Source organism: Lynx canadensis, chromosome A1 (assembly GCF_007474595.2).
Source record: "Lynx canadensis isolate LIC74 chromosome A1, mLynCan4.pri.v2, whole genome shotgun sequence".
In the NCBI taxonomy this organism is placed as follows: Eukaryota; Metazoa; Chordata; class Mammalia; order Carnivora; family Felidae; genus Lynx; species Lynx canadensis.
In genome coordinates this window covers 95,174,936-95,193,453 of record NC_044303.2, presented here as the reverse complement: position 1 = coordinate 95,193,453, position 18,518 = coordinate 95,174,936, and the positions used below count along the sequence as shown (strand labels likewise).

General features: G+C 43.6%; 1 protein-coding gene across 4 annotated transcripts in view; it reads left to right on the top strand.

Moving 5' to 3' along the window:
• Nucleotides 1-18,518, top strand: part of SEMA6A (semaphorin 6A) — a 134,288-nt gene that overhangs the window by 62,458 nt on the left and 53,312 nt on the right. For 3 of the 4 annotated variants that reach the window (XM_030316975.1, XM_030316991.1, XM_030316982.1), the window contains exons 2-4: nucleotides 10,014-10,151; nucleotides 12,694-12,811; nucleotides 17,682-17,742. In XM_030316975.1, the coding sequence (XP_030172835.1) occupies nucleotides 10,052-10,151; nucleotides 12,694-12,811; nucleotides 17,682-17,742 (279 nt within the window). In that variant the 5' untranslated portion in view covers nucleotides 10,014-10,051. Of the gene's footprint in view, nucleotides 1-10,013; nucleotides 10,152-12,693; nucleotides 12,812-17,681; nucleotides 17,747-18,518 lie in introns of those variants that run through there. The other variant, XM_030316998.1, reaches the window with a different exon arrangement.

The following is an 18,518-nucleotide window of genomic DNA, read 5'->3' as shown; positions in this document are numbered from 1 at the left end:
CGCCCCACCTTCTGTTTCATTTTTAATGAAATTACCGATGTACAGAAAACTAGGGAGAGTAATACGAAAAGAACTCACATAATCCGCACCTCGAACGAACTAATACCAATATTCTGAGCTTCTACTGAGAGCTCCCTCCACCCCACCCACCCCCCCACGCCCCCCATCGCCACCCTCCCGCTTCCTGGGTCCTATTCTTAGAAGGGAAAAGGAATCTGGTCCAATCTTCATTCTCAGCTAAAATTCTTTAAACCGAACTTTGGATGAAGTGCAAAATATCCATCCATTACTTCAGACAAATATTTGGAATTCCCTAAGCAAAGAGTGAAATGGTCCAGTTTTGGTGTCTGAAAATCCAATCAGCATGGAGTTGCTCATTTCAACACACCCTTCTCCAGACCGGGTCCTCCTTGAGATCTCTCAGTTCGAACCTCTGGCACCTCCTCTGGCACCTCTGGTCCACAGTGAACCACCGTGCCACATGCCAAGTCTTTCTCCAACCAGAGGCTCTGGGTGACCACCCCAGCCCCATACCTCTCTCTGCAACACCTTCCCCCTCTGGACAGTATTCTTCTCCCACGGGACTTGTCTGTCTTTCTGAAACCTTATTGATACTTGTTTATGCCTGGGTGGCTCAGGGCAATGGGGAGGAGCTGTCGGGTCCATCTACTAAAGAGGACGTTCCTAGGGGGTGAGGAGACCTTTTTCTCCATCTCCATCTCATCAGCATCTAGCACAGAGCCTGGCTCCCGAGAGCAAGCAGGGAATCGGGCAATGGAAGTAATGAACATCAGGCAGGAAGCCCAGGAGAAATGAATGAGTCTTGGCTTCCTTTCTGAAAGCACTGTGATGTAAGGACAGAGCTCAAGGAAGGAGTCAGGAGTCCTCGACTGCTGTTCAGCTTTGCCACTTCTGAGCTGTGCCACACTTGGCGAGTGACCTCACTTCTCGGGGCCTCAGTTTCCTTAATGGTAAAACAACGGGGGGATTTGTTTCTGCCTCCGGGCAGATACTGGAGTTCAGCAATACTGTAAAGGCTGCAAAGATGGGAGTTGGCCAGAAGCTGGTGTGTGACATAGATGAGCATGGCTGGGACTGTTGCAGCTTTCTGAGGTCAAGACACTTGGCTACGGTATTCTCGGGCCTGCTAAGGTCATGACTATGCCCACGGAGCCCTGGTGAGGCAGAAGAGTGTATTGGAAACATCTGAGCAAAGTGCACTGAATGCCTTGGCTCGGCAGGGGGGCGGCTGGAGAGGGCGGGTGTCGGGGAGGAGGGGACCGTGTTGGTAAAGACAAAGAAAATGGTCGTAACACAGAACCTCCTGAAAGCTAAGACATCCCTTCTCCCCTTAAAAGATTCAATCGGTTTACAACCAAACTTTATTTTTTCCAATAAATTTTTTTTTTCCTAAGGAGACTTCCGAATTCACAGCTGTTTTTCTGCTCCTTTGTGACGGTGGCTTTAGACCTAAGATGGAACATCTGTTATACACAGTGTTTATTATTATGCTCCACTGAATGCCAACATCACTCTCCAAGATGTGCTGAAGTTAGGTCTGTGACATTTCCCTTGAAGTGGGTGCTTTTATGTCTCTGCTGATGGCTGAGAAGAGGAGAAAGAGAGAGAGGGGAGTCTTTATTAAGAAGCCAGGGCTAGGGGTGCCTGGGTGGCTGTCGGTTAAGTGTCCGACTCTTGATTTCGGCTCAAGTCATGATCTTGCGGCACGTGGGTTCTAGCCCCATGTCGGGCTCTGGGCTGACAGTAAAGAGCCTGCTTGGCATTCTCTCCCTCCCTTTCTCTCTCTGCCCTCCCCTGCTCATGCTCTCTAACTAAATAAATGAACTAAAAAAAAAAAAAGATGGAAGAAGCCAGGGCTATCTTTCTCATTTGCATGAACCTTATGTCTTAATGCAAATATCACCCAACAGGTGGCCAGACGTGGTCCCTAAAGACTGGGTTGAACGGTTTCAACCAGGATCACCGGGGCCACGTTGCTCCTAATTCCATCTGGGAAGTGTTCTTTGGTGGCCCCAGCCATGCATCCTGTGGACAGCAGCAGCCTCTTAATGCCAGAGCCCTTGAAACAGGGCTGTCCAGGCCAGTGAGGGACACCTGCTGTTTAAACACTTGTAATTCTTGAGATGGTGCGAGAATAATCAGCAGTTGGGTGTCTGGGAGACGAGTCTCCAGCATTCAGCAAGCTGGATTTTCTTCACCAGCACCTGCTCTCCCGCCTCTCTCTGGGCAGAGGCTCCTTCCCCTGACTTGAGGGGTGTCCAGATCTATTTATCTTATCGGCTCCTGAAGCAGGCGGCCTTGTTCTTACCCTTCATAACAGACACTGTTCTCTATGATGTATCGACTTTACAACATCACTGCTGAGGAGGCTGTAAGCTGGCAAGTGGTTCCACTTAACACAATGTTGTCACGAGACAATCAATTTCTCCTAAAACTGTGGCTTAGGGGCGCCTGGGTGGCGCAGTCGGTTGAGCGTCCGACTTCAGCCAGGTCACGATCTCGCGGTCCGTGAGTTCGAGCCCCGCGTCGGGCTCTGGGCTGATGGCTCAGAGCCTGGAGCCTGTTTCCGATTCTGTGTCTCCCTCTCTCTCTGCCCCTCCCCCGTTCATGCTCTGTCTCTCTCTGTCCCACAAATAAATAAACGTTGAAAAAAAAAATTTTAAAAAAAAACTGTGGCTTAGAAGCATTTGCGTCTTTCTGTCACGTTAAGCCTGCAATCACAGCGCTGTAAAGTGGAATGAGCCCTTGCATGCCGACATGTTTGGAAGCAACTCGTGTGCTCCTTTTATAGTTTTATTACTGAAGCCATTAGGGACGTTCAGCCACTCTGTCCACGTGAGCAGCAATGCATCGACCTATATTCAACTATTACCTTAAGTGCAGTTTCTATTTATGTCGGCAGCTCTCTCTTTCCAGCCTTCCTTCTGTTCTCCTTTCTCGTTGATGTACTGGAAGGACATCAACGTTGGCGTCACGCAGACCTGGGTTTGCGTCTGCACTTCCCGTTCTTACTGCTGGTGTCGTAAATAGTGACGGTGTGCCACCTGGCGGTGTCGCCTAACCTTCCGGAGCCTCAGTTTCCTTGTGTGCATAAGACCATACAGTCTGTCTCCCTGGGTTGCTGTGATGTTTAACTAAAATAACATGCATGGTTACCTTGCATGCAGACAGTGCTGGATAGATCTCCACTCCCACCCCATCCCTTTCCTATTGTCCACGTTGTTACTCTCCTTTGCACTCGAGTGAGTGCTGGGATGCACGTTTAACAAATCACACAGAGTGAATTAACGCCATTCTGAGGCAGGCTCTCCACCTCTCCTGGATGCCCACCTCCAGAGATAGGAAGCTCAGGGACCAGGAAGGAGGAAGAGGGGAGTGAGAGCAGGAGGAAAAGGGAAGGGGAAAGGTGAGAGGGATTCCTCTCCCACCAAAGAAGGAGAACACCCCAGTTGCTAATCTGGGGCCCACCTGAGAATTCAAGGAGTTCCAAGAAAAGCTATTAAAAGGTAATCTTTTAGTCTCTCAACAGAAGAATAAACATTTATTTATGGAGGGCTACCGCTTTTTATGTGCATTATCTCACAACCCAACTTAAGACACTGTTTTTACCCACTCCAAAGATGAGGAGACTGAGGCCCGGTGATCTTCGGCATCTTATCTTGTCAAAGGTCCCAGCTGGTAAGTGGGATTCAAAAGCCCATGTTTTGACCCTCTGCTCTTTCTACCCTCCTACATTATGAGCAATAGCCTGTTTTCACATATTTCAATTCACATTTTTAAAGACAATCACATTATAAAGACAAAGGTGATGACATCAGGAAGCTGGAGCACGATAGTCAAGACACGGAAGCAACCCAAGTGTCCATCAGGAGATGAAAAGATAAGGAAGTGGGGTGTATGTGTATACACACGTGCAGTAGAATATTACTCAGCCACAAAAAATTACGAAATCTTGCCATTTGCAACACAGATGGATGTAGAGGGTATTCTGCTAAGGGAAGGAAGTCAGACTTTGAAAGACAAACACCATGTTTCACTCATGTGGAATCTAAAAAACACAAACAAATGAACAAGCAAAATAGAGGCAGACTCATAGATACAGGAAACAAATGGTGGGTACCAAAGGAGAGACGGGTAAGGGGGCGGGTGAAACAGACAAAGGGGATTAAGAGGTTCAAACTTCCAGTTATAAAGCAAGCACGTCATGGGATGTAACGTAGGGCACAGGGAATATACTCAATAATATTGCAATAATGTTGTATGGTGCAGATGGTAACTACTCTGAACATGGGGATCATGTTGCAATGTATAAAAATATCAAATCAGGGGCACTGGGTGGCTCAGTCAGTTAAGCATCTGACTCTTGATCTCATCTCAGATCTTGATCTCACCGTCATGAGTTCAAACCCCGCACTGGGCTCCACGCTGAGTGTGAAGCCTACTTAAAATTATATATATATATATATATATATATATATATATATATATCATATAACATATAATATATAATATATATGATATATGTGATATATCATATATATTATAATATATATGATATATTTGATATGTATGATATATATTACATATATCATAGCTATTTGATATATATTATATATATCATATATATATCAAATAACTATGATGTAGACCTAAACTAAAACTAATATGTCAGTTTACACTTCAATTTTAAAAATATTTTTTTAAGCTAGAGCAATAAAAATAGAAGTGTTACCCTTAGTGTAAAACCCAACTATCTGAATGGGATTAAATGGTAATAAGTATGGTCCCTGTGGCCAGGTTAGAACTACTTATGGGACTTGAACCTTGCTTGTCCTGATGTTGAAAGTGGGCAGCATCACATGCTGGGATTCCTCTGCTCCAGCTCAAGGAACTTTTCACAACAGGAGCATCCTGGCTCAAGGTTACTCCATACTGTCGGCCCTAATCACTGCCATATACCCACTCCCTTCTTCATTGGGGCAGAGTCACCTGCACTCTCAGAGCCTGGCGGAGTCCCAGAGGCTATTACATTTGATATCCCTTCCTTTCACAGGTGAGGAAACAGAGCCAGCAAGGCTACGTGACTTGCCCAGGGTCACCCTGTTAGTGTGCCCTTCCTTCTATTAACGACAGCGAGAATTATTGATTACCTTTAAAACTTCCTATGATGTCAGTAGAAAATGTGCTCTTGAAAAGAATACCTGAAACATGGGAGTAAATGATTTGCCTCATGGGGGGGGGGGGGCGGGAAAAACCCTGCCACTACCACCATTTCCTCTTTATTTCTAGGACACACTTAAGAGCTCTTATCAAGAACATGTTGCATTTGCAAGTCTCCAGGTAAATTATCTTTCTCACCATTACTGCGTATTATTAAAACATTCACTGGATGCCAACATTCTAGAAGACTGTGATACAAGCTGTATCCGTACAGCCAAGTCCAGGTGCAGGGGCAGGCACACCGTGCTGCAGGTGCATGGGTTGGCAGCGTGTGGAGCAGCCCCCTTGAGTCTCTAAAACGAGCAGCATACATCCACCCATTCATTTGCGTGTACCGACGCTGGGTCCCACTGGGTTCATTGGCTAAGACTGACATACCACTGCTTGCGGATACGGTAAAAACAAGCAGAATAATTCGTGCAGCAGAGGTGATGTGCCTTTCCTGGGCATGGAGGCTGCCCTCAGAGCCGAGGCTTCAAGGGTCAGACAGGTGAAGCGAGGTTAGCGGGTGAAGAGCCTTCCTAAGACAACGGAACGTGGTAGGAATGTTTCCAATGGGAGAGGGCTAGGCGCTGTACTTTGGGCAGCCGCTGCTTGGCTCCAGAGCATTGGCCATGTGGCATGTTGGCCAGCTAAGCCAGATCTCAGATTTATCTTTAAGAAGCCAGAAATCCAGAGTTGTACGTTAAATCTGCTATTTTTCTTTTCTAAATGTTGGCAACTTGGTTGTTTTTTTTTTTTCCTGCTCTGTGAGCCAAGTTTTGGCCAAGTCCTAGATACCAGCAGTGTGTGAGCCCAAGTAGAATTTTCCAGGGCAGGAACTGGGGGAACAGTTGGGCAGAGGATTGGAACTAGTATCAGGGGTTAAGCATAAGTGGTACTCTGGCTGCATAGGTCTGTCATGGCTCCCCAATCCTCTCGGTGCTTATGAAATCAACCTGATGAATCAGAAGTAAGATGGGGCAATTCTCGTTCTCTGACTTCATAATCATTCCCAATTCTAGTGACATCCTGTTTCATGCTTTGCTGCCACGGTGACCTGCTGTATGACAAGGGTACAGGGGAGGGAGGTAGATGGAAGCACAAATTCCTGAAAATATTTGATCATTTGAAAAACCAAGTATCAACACAAATGCAGTCACGAGATTTTCAGACAGGTTTCCTTTGAGCCCCTTTTGTTTGGCCCTCGATCTGGAATACTGAAGGCTGCTTTCCTGGCCAATCAAGCATTCTGCACAGACCGTTCAGCCACACGGGTCGCACATCATGGATCCGTTACTCAATTTGGTCTTAAAAACCGTAGGGGAAAAATTACAGTAAAAGAGAATTGGTATCTGAGCTGACACCATGTAGTAAGTCAACACAATTCCTGCCCATGTGACTCAGGGTAAAGTCAGCTCATCAATTTTAGATGTATCTAAATAGATCTAATAAATTCACCGAGCAGATGCCTATTAAAATTAAGAGTGCTCTTAAGGTTTTCCACAAATACTGTGGGTTGGAGAAGACTAGGATTATAACTTCATAGTAATGGTACATTTTACAAAGGCCATTTCTCTTCAGGCTAAGAATGGTGGAAAGTTGAGACAATTAGACGGAAAATTCAGACAGAATAAGCTTACTTTCAAAGTAGATGTTTCTGCTTGGAATCGTCACATTGAAAGCCTTCCCATTATCTAATTGTCTGGATATTTGCTGAAACCTAAATCATATTTGGACTCTGTAAGCAGAGTCCAAGAGAGGGAAATCGGCAAATGTCTGCAGACACCTATAAATATGCTCTCTGTGGGTAGCGCTTTTCAAAGTTTCAAAACCTACTTAAACAACCTCTTTAATTGCAGCATCCCAGCGAGGTTAAGAGTTTTAAGCTCAGCGCCGAGCTCCTGTTTGGTTTTTGGTTCTGTACTGCTGTGGTCTTAGTAGGGAGACACAGCTCACGTTCCGCAGAACGGGAAATGACAACGTGATTGACTTGGGATCGCCCCACAAAGTAATCGTTTCAACAAGAAAATATATTGCCTACATATCTGCAAGTGTTAGAGCCCAAAGTTGGGTAGGAAGGGGATAATACATCAAAACCGCAGCTGAAGACAACTGTGGAGTGTTCGTGCGGACTGCCCGCGGTACTGCCCGAACACTTTCTCCCGTATGATGTACATGTTAACAACCTGATGATATGATGAGAGAAAGACACACAAAATGGCTATTTTTCCTGGCGCACAGCCCTACTGTAAACCTGGGGACATGTAAATAACCCATCTCAGCCATGGTCCCGGCTATGTGTGAAGGATTCAGAGAAGTCAATGGAAGTGCATAATGGGTTTCTTCTGCAAGCACTGCTCTGCCTGCCGGCTCTTGGGGCTGCGCATATTGCGTCTACCCCACGCCCTCTTAGGATGGGAAACATGAAAATTGGGAGGTACATTAAAATAGCAAGGACTCGGTCTCGTTAGCTTGTAGGACATTTGTACAAAGAGGAATGCCAATTGTGGAAGGCTAGGGACTGATCTGTCATGTCAAGACAAATTAGTCTGCAAACGTATACATATATTCCCAAAGATTTCTAAAGCAATGAGAATCAGCGTTCTGAGGTTCCCATTATTCTTCCATTATGTGCAGCAAACTCTCCGAGGTAATATGCTTCTGTATTCTACGATAATACTGCTCTTGAGCCCTGGGTACATGTTGCCACTTCCTTTTCCCCGTGTACTTTCTCATCTAAAACTGCAACAGCTGACTGGTATCTGGTTTATGTCTTACTTACTCTTGTTATTGATTTCTCCTCTTTAGTGTTAAACTGAACAGATGCCATGAGAAACAAATAAGGGGACCTCAGAGCTTCTTCCCTTTGGGTTCAGTTTCTCCAGAATAGGAAGAACTGGCAAGTGAATGAATGAACAGACGATTGCTTTTAACTTGTCTATAAATACATGTTTACGTCTCTTGGTAATGGATTGCCCTTGTGAGCAAGTCCTCATTTAAGGTTTAATTTTAATCCACACATCAGAGATGGGAGATACGGAATTGCTCGGGCTTTGCTCGCAAGCTCTCTCCCTCTTCTTCAAGATAAAGCAAATTAATTAATGTGTACTTTTCAACTGAAGAAATGATTAAGACCCAGCTGTGTCTGTGAAATTGTAGTTGCGATGCAACACTCTGGGACTTGTTAATGCTTTTTTTGGCATGAAGAGGAGAGACATAGGTATCTAATATTAAGTGGTGTTCTAAAAAGCGTTAAGTTAGCAGTTTGTTTGCCAAATTAACTTTCAAAGACATCTAAGTTACTAAGTTTGACTTTTCTGCACACAAATCTTAAATGATTGATGGACTACTGTAAAATAGCTTTGTTCAAAAAGATCATCTTTGGCAGGCTACTTCAAAGGCTTTACCACTTTGGAAAGATGAAAAGATATCCCCATTTTACACTATTTTCCCAGTAGATCAACACTCACTTGAAATATGCCTGAGAATTATGCGATATTTACTGTATTATGAGTCTTCTTTCACTGTATCCAGCAGCCCTACGTGGGATTGCTTTTATTTCTAAGATTTAGGAGAATTTTCTACACATAAAGAGCATCTTTAAGAAAATACACCTGGGCAGAACAGTATATCTGGCATTTTTATTCACTACTGTTTCATTGCAAGGCAGTATTTGAGACTAAAATATACAGAGAGATGCTTTTTTTTTAATCAACAATACCATTACAGGATGTGGTTTCAGATTCTCCCTACAGTATCCTTCAGAGTCTAAAGGATTCATTTCTTTCTTTTTAGACATAGATTGTGTGATTTTATGTCTAAGGTCACTCTAGAATTATTGTGGAATTGTATAAACCAAGGGTGAACATCTCAACTAAGGGGTCAAGCAGATAACAAAAGTTAGCAAACAGGGCCCCATTATAGGGTATGTGTGTGTATGTTGGTGTGTTGGGGTGTGTGTGTGTGTGTGTGTGTGTGTGTGTGTGTGTGTTGGGGTGTGATGCCTGAAGGAACTGTGATTTAGGTCAGTATGTCAGATATTCTGATTTTTACTAGAAACCTCCTAATTTTGGGGGGTGCCTGGGTGGCTCAGTTAGTCAAGCATCCAACTCTTGGTTTTGGCTCAGGTCATGATCTCATGGTTCATGAGTATGAGCCTCACGTCCCGCTCTGTGCTGCTGGGTGTGAAACCTGGTTGAGATTCTCTCTCTCCCTCTCTCGCTACCCCTCCCCCGCCCATGCCGGCGTGCATGCTCTCGAGCTCTCGCCCTCAAAATAAATAAATAAAATTTAAAAAAGAAAAAAGAAAGAAAGAAACCTCCTAGTTTTTCCAATACTGACAACTACTTTAAATTTTTGAAAAATCCTGAGCTGGCCAAACAAAACATGTCTGGGGGATGGCCTGCTGCCGTATACCTGCTCAGAAGAAAAGTATTTACGTTAAAAAAAAAAAAAAATGTGTTCTCAGTTGTCCATTTTTTGGAATGCAGTAATTGTGAAACGGCCACCTATAATGGCCTTAAAATGGCTCAGGACAAAGGAACTCGGGCTCTGGGCCACGTGTTTGGAAGGGGCTTTGCAAAAGGGCTCGGATGCATGGGGAAGGAGGGTGCATAGTGGGTAGTGGTTACAGGTTTCTTATGTAAAACACAATAATCCGTGAACTCACAATGGAAAAGATACGAAGGCGAGGCCCCTGGTCTCTTAAATTTATCTTCAAGGCCATTTCATTTCATGGAGGTGAATAAAGCTGACTTGAAAAAAAAAATTCTTTCTTTGCTCTTTGGCAGGGTGAAGTAGAGAAATAAAGTCTCCCCGCTGAACTACTATGAGGTCAGAAGCCTTGCTGCTATATTTCACACTGCTACACTTTGCTGGGGCTGGTTTCCCAGAAGATTCTGAACCAATCAGTATTTCGCATGGCAACTGTAAGTATCCACAATTTCACTGTCCTTCTCTCCCTTGGTGGGCACTGTAGGCTGCATCAGCCAGCAAAACATCAACATTTTCTAAAATCTAATACAACAGGAGACTGTTAGTCACTTTAACTTGCAGGTGACAGAGGCGTCTCGTCAAATTGGTGAGATGGCTGTTCTGTAACTCTGTTAAATACTGGTGTGGAGACACGTGTGAACATGTGTGTGTCGATGTGAAATGCTTCTCAGTACCTCTGCTGAAGTCTCAAGTCACTGCAAGGAGGCCATTCATGATCATGCCCGAAAACCTGCCATGGGAGAATGTCACTACTTTCCGTGTATTGCCAGTGGTGATGTTCTCGTATGTAGTTAGTGCGTGGGCATTTTACAAGATAAGAACAGGAAATAAGATGGTTCTGGAGGACTTAGGGACACAAATTAACTTTTCTTTTACACTTAGAACAGCTATCATTGCTAGCCTTAAGAGGGATTCTGAATTCACAGAGGACCTATTTTAACTATGTATAACTTTCCTTTTAGTCTCTGCCTCGGTGTCAAGGGGAGAAAACCACACAATTAAGAATTCAGTTGACTACTGGAGGGAAGTCCTACCTGAGTGTGGGATGGAACAGGCAATTAACTACTTCTTTCCCTTCTCTCCAAAAGACAAAATGTTTTATCACAGTAAAGGTGAAAGAGAGTCTTTTACCCAAATATCTATTTTCCCAGTAATCATCCCAAAACAAACACTCAACAAACCAGAAGGAAGGTGTTTAGCATTTATATGGGATACTAAGGAGATCCATCAATGCCTGGCTTTCTGCTGGACAGTCTAGGTTGAAAAGAGAAATAATTTTACACGAAGGTGAAGTGGCAAGACCTGACAGAGAAAATAAAGAGCAAACAAAAGTCAGGGCGAGATTAAGGACCAAACTGTGTCATTCGAAATCGTTGTTCTTAAAGTGGCAGTCCACCTGACTCAAGGGCCCTAACCTTAATACACATTTCTTAATCTCTAATCATAATTAAGATAGGTATTCTATCTTTGGTGCCCCTGTGAAGAAGTCCCCCAGCACAAATGTGCTGCTGAAAATCCAATGTCCGTGGACACTCACATTCTTGACAGAAGGGAGATGTGAATTTGTTTTAGCAAGCTCCTTGATAAATGGGTAAATGAAATTTCAGAGCAGTAGAGGGGGAAGCACAAGATACTCCCATACCAAGCTTGATATACCAAGGTATATTTTACTCTCTGATACCCACCGTGAGTACTGCTCAGATACTACAGGGGTTTAATGTGTATGCGTGTGTCGGGGTGGGGGGGGTGTTTGTGGTGTCTGGATGGCTCATTTAGTTGAGCATCCGACTCTTGATTTCCGCTCAGGCCACGATCTCATGGTTCATGGGATTAAGCCCTGCATCGGGCTCCACACTGACGGCACAAAGCCTGCTTGGCCAAGATTCTCTCTCTGTCTCTCTCTCTCTCTCCCTCCCTCCCTCCCTCCCTCCCCCATCTCCCTCTCTCTCTCCCTCCCACTCTCTCTGCCTCTCCCCTTCTCGCACACATGTGCACACTCTCTTTCTCTCTCAAAACATGTTTTTATAGTGTAGGGATCTGAGCATAAATTTGAATGGTTTTCAAATTATTATTTACACCCCACCCACCCACCCCCCAAAAAACATTTCTAAACGTGACTCATCTTTCTTTCCTCCTGAGTTTCTTTGGAGGACTGCCAGTGCTCTGGAGATTATAGGTTTAAAGGTAGAGAGATTTTTGAGATGTAGGTATTTCTAAAGGTCAGATATTATTGCAAATTGCCCACTCTCAGCTAAAGAGAACTGTAGGAAAGCAGAAATATATTCATTGACTCTCCAAGTCAGGGAAAATTCCAGATCACCCGACTGGCTACACTCCGTTTGACCCTGTCCTGTCGAAGCCCCCCGCTTCTGTGAGATTAAGCCAATTGCTTAACTCAAGAGTGAACTTCCCACAGTTCCTAGAATGCCAACCAACCTAGCAGGGCTGCCTTCAATAGTAGATTATTCCAACTGGACGCCTGTGGAGACTGTATTTTTCTTCTGGCTCCTGGATGAGGGCTCTCGCCTCCAGACCACATTGCCTTTGTGGTGATTGATGGGAAAGCTGCTTTGAAATAGTTTTGTCCGGAGACAAGATCTTTGGCAGGCTGCCCCTCGGGCTTAGCACTCTAAAGAAGATGAAAAGAAAACGGGAAGAAAAGAGCACCTTCATGTAAAGGGTTCACTTGCAAGTTTAACCCCCAGAAAGAGGGACAAGTCAGAAATTGTGACACTCAGAAACAGAAGTCCAGGCTTATTATCATCTGGAAATGAAACTGTAACTTGATCGTCCCTTACAGAGCACCGTCTATCACAGGCTTTCCTAAAATAACAGACTCATTGGAAATGGAAAGTGGTGGCATGGACTGACTCAAATATGGTTTTGTTTTGTGGCCGGGCCCCCCTCCTCTCCCTGCCCTGTCAATTCTTGGCTTGATTTCCTTTCCCTCTCTTGCCCCATCTCTTCTTTTCACAGATACAAAACAGTATCCGGTGTTTGTGGGCCACAAGCCAGGACGGAACACCACACAGAGGCACAGGCTGGACATCCAGATGATTATGATCATGAATAGAACCCTCTACATTGCTGCTAGGTGAGTTGCCTTTTCCTCATGTCTGTCCTCAGCATCCGACGAAGGTCCTAAGATCGAATGTGCCTGCGATGCCTTGTCTTAAAAAAGATCATGACATTCCCAAATAATGTGTTATTTAATTTGAAGGCTACTTTACTTTGTCAAGCTATCATTCTTGCAAGATTTTCTGTGTCTGTTTAACTGTAGGTGGATTTAGAGCGAAATAATTGCATATTTTGGAGCTTAGACTCAAAGAATCCACTCTCTTGAACATATACGCAAATATCTACTCCAGCGACCAGTATGATACTTGTTAAATTAACTTGAATTTGTAAACATTTATTATAAAGATATGGGTGTGGATGTGTATTAAGCCTGTTAGTATTTTTGTAGTGAATATATGGTGTATCTCATTACTGCCATAGAATGGCAGTAGAAAGTTTTTGATTTGGATCTAGTAAGAAAATACTCATCCATTGGGTATTGTCATCTAAATAGACCATGTCCTAAGGCTGAATGGCAGGGTAAGAATACAACCTCAACAGTGCTCACGTGGATTTAGGCTTTTTTCCTCATTCTGTTCTTAACTTACCTGGACCACAACTGTTCTGGCCATAAGTGTCCTCTGTCAAATGAGACGCTGGATTAGATTATCCTAAGAAATCCCTTGGGATTGGGGCGCCTGGGTGGCGCAGGTTAAGCCCTGTCGGTTAAGCGTCCGACTTCAGCTCAGGTCACGATCTCAAGGTTCGTGGGTTCAAGCCCTGCGTCGGGCTCTGTGCTAACAGCTCAGAGCCTACAGCCTGCTTTGGAGTCTGTGTCTCCCTCTCTCTCTGCCCCTTTCCCACTTGTGCTCTGTATGTCTCTCTGTGTCTCTCAAAAATAAACAAACATTAAGAAAAAAATTAAAAAAAAAAAAAGAGAAGTTCCTTTGGATTCTAACAATGTATGATCCTCAGTTTTGGAGGTATGTAGCTCATTCAAAATAATTCTAAATGAAGAGCAACAAAGAACGCTATCTTGTGGGGTTCCACTGTGATCTTAACTTGGGTCTAGACTGATTAATCACTTCACAGTGGGAAGAAAACATAGACAGTGTGTTTGTGATACTTGTATGGCCGTGAACATAGATAAGGAACAGGTAAATAACAACAGTGCTTGATTCTTCCAAAGCACTTAGGTGTTCTAAAATGACAAGCTAGGCAACATAAACCAAAAACCACTGGCCACATTAAAATATCCTTCGAGTATCCCACAAAACATCCCAGGGAGCAATGCCAAAACACTTTTTAACAATTTTACTTCACAAATACTTATATGGTATATACTACTTGTACGTTCTATATAAATCATGCTATGTAAATTCTTTATAAATGTTAATTCATTCAATCCTGGAGGGAAAAAAAAAAAAACACCTTAGGTGAAGGAGCTATTATTATCCTCATGTCTTACAGGAAGAAAGCAAGGTACAGAAAGGTGAAATGCCTGGGCCATGATGGCAAAGGCAGGATTTGAAATGGGGTGGCCTTGCTCTACACTCTGGGGATTTACTTCCTGTACTAGGCACCTACTGAGTAGGAAAGTTGATCCTATTTATCTGGCAGTAACCTTCTAACCGCTGTTGCCCAAGAACACAGCCAGTGTGGGTATTCACTGGAAAGCATTCTCATAAGGGCCTCAGCAGGTGCCTCTCTGGTAGAATAGCAGGTCCTTCTGGGGCACCTGGGTGGCTCAGTCTGTTGAGCATCCGACTCCTGATTTTGGCCCAGGTCATGATATAATCCCAGGGTTATGGGATCGAGCCCCATGTTGGGTGGGGGGCACTTTAGATTCTTTCTGTCTCTCCGTCTGCCCCTCTCCCCCAATCATGCTCTTTCTCCCTAAAATAAAAGTAAAATAAACATTTTAAATGTTTAAAAAAAAAGAGTATCAGGTCCTTTTAAATACCATTTTTAGCTTCCTAAATGTAGCAGGACTGGAAGATTACATTTGTACCCAATTATCTATGGGCAGGTCAAAACAAATGATTATGCTTTGGATCTGTGAGATTCTTGAGTCAAGAATCTTCTGTGAATGACTCACTTTGTAACTGAGTCTCTAGTGGACTGTCCCTACACCTGATGATTTAATGTGGGTGTGGACTGCAGGTCCGGGGTGGCCCCTGAGTTATGAGCCAAGTGCTGCGCAAACTTAAAAAGTGACCATTATTCCAGCTTGTTAAAACCAAGACAGTGTTATCCTAACCCCCACCCCCCAGAAAGGAGAGACCAGAAACGTAAGGGAAAAAAGGAGAGAAACACATTCATGCTTTTTTAAGACTATAAAACAGACTTGGGACACCTGGGTGGCTCAGTCGGTTAAATGTCCGACTTCGGCTTAGGTCACAATCTCAGGGTGTGTGGGTTTGAGCCCCACCTCGGGCTCACTGACAGTGTGGAGTCTGCTTGGGATTCTCTCTCTCCCTCCCGGCCCCTCTCCCACTCGGCGTTCCCTCTCAAAATAAATAAATAAACTTTAAAATAAATTAAATTTAAAAAAAAGACTATGAAACAGACTTGCCTTTTGTGAAAGGTCAAATTTGTAAAACGCCCTCACACTGACATTTTGACTTCCACTCTACACACACAGCCCCTTCCCTTCGATCCACACCCTTAGGAAAACTCCTCAAGGAGCTCCCTGGCCACCGTGTTTAAGGTCTCTCCTCGCCCTTCAACTTCCCAGCACTGCCCAGAGGGATCCAGGTTCCTAGGCAGCAAGGGACCCGACTTAAAGTCATATCCTTTCCCCAGGCTCAAACCAGGGCAACTTTCAGTTCAGTTTTGCTCACTGTGGGGGAGGAAGAGGGAAGTCCTTGGATTAAGTCAGTTTGTGTTCAAATAACTTAATTCAGTCAGAGTGGCTTGTGAACCCTGAGATGAACACATGGATAGCTGGGAATAGCCCTCAATTCTGGTCTTAGATTTAGCATAAAAGCGCTGTTTCTGTTCGCTGGGCAGTGGGATCTCTTGGATATTGAAAAAGATTGCCACTGTCCAAAAGGTTTCATTCAGGGAATTCTATTTCTAAAAGGCTTCCCTGCTCTTCCAGACAATCTGAGTCAGCAATCAGAAGCCAAGGCCTATCCAGAACCCAGAGACTGAGTGAGCCTTGATGGCAGGAACCCCTTTCAATTCGGCTTTATTACTATCCATTTTGAAGATCCTTTTTTTGTTTGTTTGTTTAATCTCTGAAACTGCTAATTAACATAAACAGGCCATGCCAGAAGGGGGCAATCCGAGAGCTTTCTGAGGAATTGCCAATGCATATTAATCAGTTGTTAATTTACAATTCATATATTCAGCTCCTACTTAAAAGTTTTGAGGGGAGGCAGGGTAAGGAAAAAACTAGAGTCCCTGTAAACCTGATACTGAAGTAATAAGCAATTCCATCCCAATAATGAGCCTGACCCACAGCACCACCAATAAAGTCAAACAAGTAATAAAAGAATGCAATAAAACTGCCTTGAAATTAAAGGGCAGGGTGATTCTGGCACCCTACTGAGGTTCCAAGAACTTCCCAATTCAGCAATTTACAAAAAAAAAAAAAAAAAAAAAACAGGCTCACCATTCTCCCTGACCACACACACGCACGCACACGCGCACACACACACACACAGAGGCTCACACGCTCACAGTTGCAAGGAAATTTTATAAGCCAACAGCCTTGCCCCCAACTTTTATTTTCACATGAGAGAGCCAGTTTTGATTTCTATTTCTCTCTGTTGTACTTTTCCTAAAAGCAGTAGCAGACAGATTTCCAAGGAACCGTGGGGGAAAAAAATTAAAGTGAATCCTGACAGCAGATCGTTCCTTTCTTTTTTTCTTTCCTTTTTTCTTCCCCCCTCCCTCCACTTTCTCTTAAGTAATGAGGGGGCTTGAAAGTCTCCATGTGGGAGCCTTGAGGTCCTGGCTTAAAGCTGTGGGTAATTTTCCAGCCCCAGGACTTCCTGCATTTTAGAAAAAGTCAATGTTATTTCAAGGGAAAACGAGCTGTTTTGCTTTCCCTCACAAGCCCCCCATCTTTCCAGTTGAGCATAGTTCTTTTCTTCTCTTTCTTCTGAATTCCAGACAAAAACGCCCTTGTACTCCGCTCACACAGAAGGGGATGTTTAAATATAGCCCCACACCTGAGCTGCTGATTCTGTTTCTTCCCTTCCAGGGGGGAGATGGGCAGCAAACTGTAAAGACAACCAAATTCTCAGCAAAACAGGAAGGTGAACAGAAGCAAGAAATGTAAACTTTAGCTCAAGTACATTTAGACCTTAATTTCTTAATTTCCAGAAAATAGTGCTTTCTGGAAATAATTTCACCTTTACCATCTCCCAGCTTGTCAATCAAATTGTCAAAGCTAAGGCTGAAAACACGCTTTGTAAAGGGGGAAACAGCCAGAGATTTGCTTTTTGTTAGTCTCCTCGCCCCCCCCCCCCCCCCCCCTCCCCACTGGTGATGAACAAGTGTGGTATGCAAGTGATCGGTTTGTGGATTTGAAGACGCTGTAAAGGCACATGAACCAATCTGTGTTCTGGCTTTGGGGTCAATTTAACTTTCAGAGTCCTCTCTCCTGAACTACACACATACAGATATTGTAGTTCTGGCATGAGGGACACTACAGCAAGGTTTTTTTAAAAGGTGCCCCCTCCAGAAAGATCCCATGATTTGTCAGAAATAGCAGAGTGGGTCCATCGGCACCTCTCAGAGGCTGAGCGGTTCCCTTTTTCTTGCATGTGAGTGTCTCGTTTTTTAATAACAGGGATATGGATTTATCTGCCTTGAATGAGATACATACTCATTCAGGAGAACATTAACTATCTCGACTCTTGTGTTTGACACTATTAATTTTTCATTGTTTACAGGGACCATATTTATACTGTTGATATGGACACCTCACACACAGAAGAAATTTATTGTAGCAAAGTAAGTAGTTTTAAAACCATCTTTCTAGCATGAAGGGCTTTAGGATAGTTCTTGAAGGGAATACATATTTTAACTGCATTGATTGAGATGACATGGCCAGTAATTTGGAACATTTTGTGGAATCCTAATTTGAGGCTAATACATGTTCAGAAACAGTTACATGCTTCACAGTTTATTCATTAAATATGTGTGCATATATAACTTGGGAATTTTAGGTCATTTCTAAATTCCTTTACTGCCATGTTTGTCCAGGAAAATATCAGTTTTCCTATGTAAAATTTTTGCCCCACAAATGTTTCCATGTTACATTTCCATGTCTTACAGTATTAGGATTTGACTGTTGTCGCTCAGGAATTTGATGATTATCCGTTTCAGACAGACATAAAATACAACCTAAGCTTCCCCTATATAACTCCACATGGAGGTATTTTAGTTATTAAAATCTGCCATAGAAGTAGACGATTCCTTTGGTCCATGAATTTACGTGGAGTGTAACCTGAATTCAATCTTTGTCCACCTAAAGTGAATGTCCCCTTTATGTGTAAGTAAATGACTTCCATATTTTAAGGAAAAAGCGTGCTTTATGAAAACTGATTTGTCAACTGAAAGGAAAGGGCCAGGACATGTATTTTATCAAAACGAGCGTAATTTAGCGAGTTGATTGGGATATTCTACGTGAAATTTCCACACTGCTGTTTGTTCCTCTTTCCTTTCTCCTTCATCTTTATCTCAAAAGAAGATCATTCCGTAGCTTAATGAATAGATAGGAGTTCAAA